This window comes from Mirounga angustirostris, unplaced genomic scaffold (genome assembly GCF_029215605.1).
Source record: "Mirounga angustirostris isolate CCGP_5_RB_7025 unplaced genomic scaffold, mMirAng1.0.hap1 SCAF_13, whole genome shotgun sequence".
NCBI classification, from domain to species: Eukaryota; Metazoa; Chordata; class Mammalia; order Carnivora; family Phocidae; genus Mirounga; species Mirounga angustirostris.
Genome location: NW_026991721.1, coordinates 96,430,227 through 96,438,470, shown reverse-complemented (window position 1 = coordinate 96,438,470; position 8,244 = coordinate 96,430,227). Strand labels below are relative to the sequence as shown.

Here is an 8,244-nt window from a genome sequence, read left to right as displayed (position 1 = left end):
GCCCGCTCCGGGCATCCTCCGCCGAGAGAGGGGCGTGAGGGCGTGGTGGGCTCCGCTCGCCTGGCCCCACCGCCCCGAGTGGTCGGGGCGTCCTCAACGGGGGCCCTGCCCGGAGGGACGATCTTGCCCTTCATGGCGTCCTCTGGAAAGGGCGTCTCGGTTGCGACCTTTTAAAAACACCTCGTTCCTCTTCTCTCTCTGATCGCCATGGCCCCGACTCTCCCTGGGACCTTCCCAGAGGGGCTCCTCCCTCCGCCGGGTCTCCTTCCTTCTCGCCGTCGCCTCTCTTCCTCCCCGCATCCCCGGGAGGGTCCCCTCGTATGTTAGGGGGCTACCGCGGAGTCCGCGGCTCCGTCACGGTGCCGGCGCTGGCCGCCAGAGGGCGCCGTCGGGGGCGGCGAGGTGCCGTCGCGGCCGCTCCCCTCCCGGCCGAGCCTCGCCCGCTCCTCTCGCGCCGCCGGAAGTGGGAGGTGCGGCGCGCGGGCCGGCGCTCGACCCCTCCCCCCGAGGCTCGGCCGCCCCCTCCCCCCGCTCCGCCCGCTCAGGTGCGTCCCGTCCCTCCCCCACTGCCTCCCGGGGGCGCGGCGCGGGAGGTGTGTGCGGGGCGGGCGTGCGGGGAGGGGGCTGCGACGCCGGGGGCCGGGGCCGGGGCGGGGGGGTCGAGGCGGGGGGGAGTGGAGGGGGCCCGTGCGGACGGGGCGGGGGTCCCGGCCTAGGAACGGGACGGCGCCGGCAGCGCGGTGGGCGGGGGGGCGACGGAGAGGTGCAGGGGGCTCCGGCCCGAGGAGGCGGCGGACTTAGCGGTGCCCGGTTGAGGCGGCCGTGGCCACCCGGCGCCGCTTCCCCCATTGTCCCTTTCGCGGCCGTGCCCCGTTCTCCCCCAAGCACCCGTCGCTCCCGGCGTCGCCGCCTCGCTGCCGGTCGCCGCAGGGATTCCCTTGATACGTTCGACTTCCCACCCCGCGCCGCAGCCTGCAGCCCGACGTACCTGCCCCGCTCACCCTTGGGCTGTAGTGGCGGAGTCTCACGTAGGACCCGTGCCCTGCGGTTCCGTTTGCCGGGCACCGAGGACCCCCGACCCTGGGCTCCGTCGGGGCAGAATGTTTGCACCCGAGGGAGCAGTAATGGCGATTTGGGCCCATTTTCTCCTAGGAGCTTTGTATAATGGGGGAAACTGAGGCACAGCGGGGTTCCCTGGCCTGTGACTGAAGTGTTGACAGAGCCCGGTCTCCATACTTGCCCAGTGCGAGCTTGAAGGTTCCGGGCGGTGGGGCGGGGTGTGTGTGTGTGTGTGTGAATATCTGTGTTGCTATTAAAATAAAAACAAGAACTTTAACCCTATGTTACACCCTTCGGCCCCCCCCACATTCTTTCCCCCCCCCCCCCCCCCCGCTTTGTCTTCACCGTAGAGGGCCGTGAGTTTGTCCTGCCACACAAAGGATGACCTTTTGATCCAAGAAAGGCGTCAGTCCTGATTCCCTGACTTGGATTACCCTGTTTCTCAGCTTCTCTTTCTCTTAGTGGAGTACCCAAGATTCTTGTACTCTTCTGCACCCCTGCAGTAACTTTGAAGAGTCTGTATTTTTCTCAGTCAGTGATTCTCGAACATTTCCCATCTGTGGGGAGCACGCTGACAGTAAAAGATGCTCCGATTGCCCAGCATAGTATGGTTTTTCTTCTCACATTCGAACACCTCCAAAACACTTCACTTAAATGAACAGATAATGCTTTTAATGATTTAAAATGTGTAAGATGTTGTGGATTATTGGGGCCCCCAAATACATTCTTTGTAAATAATATTAGGTAAAGTAGGTATGTGGACCGATTGGAAGATTCTCACAGGCTGTAGTCTGTTTTAAATGACCGCATCTCTGCCAAAAGTGGAAAAGCTTTGCTCAGACTCCTAGATATTTATATAAATACGGTGATTTCCTAGGATCAATGTCCACTTGGGCCTCTTGTGCCCAGTGGCTCTTTTAATACCTTGCTACACAAAACTCTTGTTTAAGTATTTTCTCCTAGGACCCAACTTTTTCTCTGTGTTGCTTTCCTGGAATAACTCTGTGGTATGGACGTTCTGAGGGGGAAAGATACACTTGTATTAAAATTTGGAAACTTGCAGCCTGTAATTTGTTTCTGAATGTACAGAGCATGATGGCAGCGGCGTCCGAGGTAGCTGGTGTGGTGTCCAATGCCCCCAATCCTCCAGAATCCTCTTCTAGTTTATGTGCTTCCAAATCAGACGAAGGTCTCCCAGATGGTCTAAGGTAATGTGCGCATCCTTGACTGGGAAGATTTCATTTGGGCAAGGGGCTTTTGAGATGGCTTCTTATGGAAGCATAGATGGGTTTTCCTCTTTTGGGCTCTAGTGAGTAGTAATGCATGAGAGTAAGCTTTTTAAAGGTAGGGACTGTCTGATCCGTGTGTGTATTTGTGGTACCAAACACAGCGTCCGGCACTTAGCAGGCATGCTGAGTGTTTGTTGAGTCAATAGAATGAATACAGGGGGTCAAACTCTTCTGAAAATGCTAATATTTCCCCACCCTTTTTTACATGGGCTACATATGTTCATTTAATTGTATATTTATGATATAATATCTATGTCTATACCTACGATACCTATACGTTTATGTTATGATTATGTATATTATAATGATATTATATATCATACCTGTATATTAATGTGTTCTGTATTACATAGACTTATAGATGTGTATACATATACATACATAAAGCACATACATATTCATACATACACACAGATATATGTGTATCTGTATTATCTCCAGATAAACAGATAGCTTCGTTAGTATGGTTTACTGCTTCACATAGATATTTTGCCTCCTCTCTCAACTCTTGAGGGCTGAGTTATGGTTGCCCAACCTTGCATCTTACAGTGCTTAACACATAGCTATGTACAGTGTTGTACTAAATTGACTGTATATTCCACCTCAACTCTTTTCTAGAGTACCTAGGACCTAATATAATAGATAATACCGTACTAATAGTTTTATATGTATTAACGCGTTTAATCCTCATAACAGTCGCAGGAGGGAGGTGCTAATATTTTTATTCCCATTTTTAGGTGAGGAAATTGAGACACAGAGAGGTTAGTAACTTGCCCAGGGTTGCCAAGCTACATTGGAGTCAGGGTGTGAACCCACGCTTGTCCAACTCTGTAGTACCTCCTAAATACTGGTTTAAATGAAGAGAGATTTGTTGGCGAAGGGGTAATGGGGAAAAATGTTAAGTAAGCCTAACCATCAACCTGGATCTTCATTTTATAAGTAGAGTCAGCCACATATTCCCACTAACAATAATGGCAGCTAGGGTTTACTGAATATTTACTGTGCCAGGCTGTGTACTAAATACTTCAGATGCATGATTTCATGTCATCCTCACAACAGTCCTAGTAGGTGGGTCATATTTCTGTTTTACAAATGAAATTAATTAAGTTACCGAGAGTCATTTACGTGGTAAATAGCAGAGTCAGGATTTACACCCAGGTACTCTACTGTCTATGCCAAATCAATAATTTAAGTGTCTCCCCCGCTTTCCCAGGTAACTCTCAGCAAGGAATTAGCTAGAGGTGTTTATAAAGGTGTTCATATCCCAAAGACACTCTTGGTTGTTTTATTTTGAACAGCATGTGCTATTGAGGAAAGGAAGGCACCGTGACCTAAAGCCTCAGTCGTTGCTGGCTTGGGGTACTTAAGGGCATCAATTGACAGAATCAGTTTTTTAAAAAAAGAAGGGGCAAAGAAATTTAGCACAGATGTAGTCATTTTTCCTGGGTGGGAGGCGTACTGTTGTAAATGTTAGATATCACTGTAAATAGGTTTTAAAGATCTCTTCAAAAAGCAATACATTAAGTGGCTGTGACAAACGACAAAACAACTATTCCAGTGTTTATACATGTGTATGTATTTGTCTGGGGTAAAATTTCTACTGACAGCTTCAGTTTCGAATTCAGTGTCTGTACCTCAGACACCCTGAAGTGGGGATGCTGTGCTCTGGAAAACTGTCGAGGAACTTAAGAGGTGGTTCTGGTCAAAGATCTGTATGAAGAATTTGAATGAAAATTATTTTTGTGAAACGTGAGAGTGGAATAAAAATATTTTTTCTAAATTAATATTTTATTTGTTAGAACATGAGGTGTAACTAAGTCAGTACAGCTAACTAAATGAAAATACTCTAACGAGCAGCAGGCTATTTCATTGACATTCTCCAAAATTATTCAAATTGGACCTCGGAAATTTGGGGCTCATCAGAGTCATTTATGTGTGTTTATTTATGGTCACCCGACAGGAAATGTCTGTCTCCAGCACCCAGGTTCTAACCAGCAAGCTCTACTCCCTGCATGTGGGTCAAAATCGCTGGACAAAGACTAAGTTCCACGTCATTCTGATAATTTGAGGGGCTTAATGTAGTCTGGTTTTGTTCTTCTAGTCATTATGTTGAAGATACTATGTATTTAATCTTCCTTAAGATTGGGTGAAGAGAGAAACTTTTTATCTTATGTTTTTGATAGCCCCAAAGACCCTGCACAGAAGCACAAGAACTCACCTCTGTCGAGTGTAAGTAGCCAAACGATAACCAAGGAGAATAACAGAAATGTCCATTTGGAACACCCAGAGCAGAATCCTGGTTCATCAGCAGGTGACACTTCAGCAGCGCACCGGGCGGTTTTAGGAGAAAACTTGCTAGCCACAGCCCTTTGTCTTTCTGGCGGTGGGTCTCAGTCTGATTTGAAGGACGTGGCCAACACAGCAGGAGAGGAGGGGGACACATGCCTCCGGGAGAGCCTCCATCCCGTCACTCGGTCTCTTAAGGCAGGGTGCCATACAAAGCAGCTTGCCTCCGGGAATTGTTCTGAAGAGAAATCCCCACCAGCCTCCATCCTAAAGGAAGGTAGCAGGGACACAGGCTTGGATTTCCGACCTGTGGTGCCTCCAGCAAATGGGGTTGAAGGAGTCAGAGTGGATCAGGATGATGATCAGGATAGCTCTTCCCTGAAGCTTTCTCAGAACATTGCCGTACAGGTCGAGTATCCAGTTTCTACTACTAAAATGGCATTTGGGCTATTTATTTATTTATATATTTATCAAGGGTAGGAGACCTTTCTTCATAGGAAGGTGGTGGAGAACTACTCTGTCTCTCGTTTTTTTATTGGCAACTGTCATACGATTTTCATGCCGTGCTGTGGGATGTCATCCTTCCAGTGTTCAGTAAATAATAAAGCCAGGTGTCAGGGTCTCATCGTGGTGACTAGGAACTTTATGACCTACATATAAGCTCTTTCACTGACTAATTGATGAGTGTAGGTCATTAGCATTCATATTTCCCATCTTTGTCCTTGCAGGAGGAATCCTTGTTAATTCTCTGACCTACATCTTAAGAAGTACAGTGTATCCTGCCTCCTAGTGCTTGGTGTGCTTTGTTGTAGGAGGAAGGATGGGCACAATAGGTTGTAGGGGGTGAAATTCTTATTTCACACTTGAGGCTGTCTCTCTGGCAGTTCTTGGGTCTTGTTCAGGTTCTTTTGTGGGATAATGTTCGATGCAATATACATGTCAGTGTCTGTTTGCCAGACTTACAGTTCTTCTCTTGTTCAGAAGCCAAAAAGGGGAATGCAGAAATTCAGCTGCTTAGTTACTTGTGACAGATTTCCTTGTAAAATTACGAAAGAGTAATTTTGCCTTTTAAAATGTCTCTGAACAGTTCTGAATATAATTGTTTCTTTCTTTATAGACTGACTTTAAGACAGCCGATTCAGAGGTAAACACAGATCAAGATATTGAAAAGAATCTGGTGAGTACTTAAACTGTCACAGTGAATATACTAGACCGTTAACTAAGACTATCTAGAGTCATATCATCTCAGCTGGAAAAGGTGCAGGAATCTCCTTTTCAAATCCCTAACAGATGGTCAGCTAACTTCTTTCTACTTGATCACTTCCAGAGATGGGAAGCTTACTACTCATAAAGCAGCCTGTTGCCTTTGAAAAAGAGCTCTTATTGTTACATCTTGTTCGTAGGTGAGGATAGCACCTCTCATACTTGTTAGAGTGCTCTCCTGAGCCATATAGACTAAATCCAAATCTTCCTTTACTTGTTGGCCCTGTGTATAATTGAAGTTTTTTTATGCCGCTTCCTCTTACCCCTCAAGTCGAATCTTTACAGAAAAAAACATTCCCAGACATTTATAACATTCTTCTTTTCTTCATAGGATACATTTTCCAGCCCTTCCATCACCCTGGTTACTTTTCCGCCTGGACAGGTTCCATCTTATCATTGTTGCTTTGAAAATGTGATCCTGAGAAGTAAATACAATAATCCAAATACAGAATAATGAAGTCACAACACAGTGGGGTTCTCCTTCTCTCTATCATTCCAGACGCTGTTTGTCAGGCGCTCAGACCCTTTTCTGTGGTGCTCTGCTCAGAGTGTTGAGCTTTCAGGTCTTTTTCTGCTGTACTGTTGAGTCCTGTCTTCCCTTTTATTCCTAGTAATTAGGTTTTAAAACCTAGTGAGCTGCACATTTATCTTTGTTAAAATGGTCTCTTTGATCTATCTCTGGTATCTCATGGCAGAAACTTCCACCCTTAAGAATATGGATATCAAAGTTTATATTTTTTGAGAGGAAGGATGATGCTGGGAAAGGCACCCTAGCATCAGGAAGAGGTTTTTAGGGTAATATGTGTTAACTGAGTGAGAGAGAAAGTGCTTATAGCAACCAGATAAGAAAGTGGATATTTGGTCAAGTTGAAGAAATTGAGGAGCAGATGGAAGGAAGGAAGTTATGGGAGTACATTAACCAGATGAAGTGAATAAAGTTTTTTAAATACAGGATAGCAACTCGGGGTTACTCATATAATAGGCAGGTAAAAAGATCCTAGAGATGAGCAAGCTGATGGAGTTGTGCTGGGTGAAAACCAAGCTAGAAGAGAAGTCCCAGGGAAGGGGGGGTGATTGACCTTTTCTTGAATACTTACTCTAAGCACATTATTTTGTCCGCATAGTTCTATGGTGGGGTTCTGATGACAGTAGCAATCCAAGCGGGGGCAACTAAGTTATAAATAAGCTTTAGCATCAGTCTGATGCAGGAGTGGAAACTAGCAAGTCATTGGGCCAAAATAGGCCCAGGATTATGTTTTATGTGGCTGTATTCTTTTGGGTACTGGGATGGCCCACATGCCTTTATTTTATTTTATTTTATTTTATTTTTTCAAAATTTCCTTTAAATTCTAGTTAACATACAGTGTAGGCCCACATGCTTTTAAAAAGGCAGTGGAACTAGGCAGGTGTTAAGTTTGGTGGCAATAGAAGAAACTTGGCTCCTGTTTTGTTTCCCTTTTTGTGCATTTATGGTAATTTCCCACTGGCTGCATTTGAAATTGTACCTTCTGGTCCTTGGAGCCAATTAGACACTGATGAAATAGTAACTTTGGCTTGTTAAGATGAGATGCTATGGATCAAGTAGTTTACTATATAGCTTTTCAGTTATCTTTTTGTATGTACTAATAGTATGTACCTTGAGACTTCTTTCCATGAGACTAGTGGTGTTTTCCCCTGGCCTGTGTTGTCCTAAAGAAGCATTGTAGACAGAGAAAGTACCACAAGGAAATAAAGGGAAAGACCTATGCTGAAGAAAGTAAAGATTCCTCTTTTCTACCAGTTGAATATATTGGTTCTTAACCTTTCTTTAGCTTTTCTTGGGTTAAAGTCCTCTTTTGGAATCTTTTGAAAACTTTAATTCTCATCTCAGAAAAATTTATCCTCCCTCCCACATCCCCCTATTTCAGAGAGTTCAGAGACCCCTGAGGCCCATCCATAGATCTCAGGTTCAGAATCCCTGTAAAGACGTGAGACTGGAGAGTCATCAGGGGCCTTAGTCACATTTCAGCACCTGGTCTAAGGACTAGCTTATCTCAGAGCTAAAGTCCCATTTTTTTTTTTTTCCAGATTTATTTATTTATTTTAGATAGAGAGCACAAGCGGGAGGGGCAGAGGGAGAGGGAGAGAGAATCCCAAGCTGTGCTGAGAACAGAGCCCTATGTGGGGCTGGATCTCACGACCCTGAGATCATGACCTAAGCTGAAACCAAGAGTCGGACGCTTAACCGACTGTGTCACCCAGGTGCTCTGCCGAAGTCCCATCTTGAAAACTTAGTTTTTATTATCATAATGTAATAAGTTTTCCTTCATTCACTTCTAAAACCTGTCTTTTCTTTGAAAATAGTTAT

General features: G+C 45.7%; 1 protein-coding gene across 7 annotated transcripts in view; it reads left to right on the top strand.

Annotated features, from left to right (window-relative positions):
- Positions 1 to 15: 15 nt before the first annotated feature.
- Positions 16 to 8,244, top strand: part of RNF214 (ring finger protein 214) — a 50,352-nt gene continuing 42,123 nt past the window's right edge. For 4 of the 7 annotated variants that reach the window (XM_064577397.1, XM_064577396.1, XM_064577395.1 and 1 more), the window contains exons 1-4: positions 16 to 593; positions 2,149 to 2,267; positions 4,532 to 5,042; positions 5,752 to 5,811. In XM_064577397.1, the coding sequence (XP_064433467.1) occupies positions 321 to 593; positions 2,149 to 2,267; positions 4,532 to 5,042; positions 5,752 to 5,811 (963 nt within the window). In that variant the 5' untranslated portion in view covers positions 16 to 320. The remainder of the gene's footprint in view (positions 594 to 2,148; positions 2,268 to 4,531; positions 5,043 to 5,751; positions 5,812 to 8,244) is intronic. The other 3 variants (XM_064577399.1, XM_064577398.1, XM_064577394.1) reach the window with 2 other exon arrangements.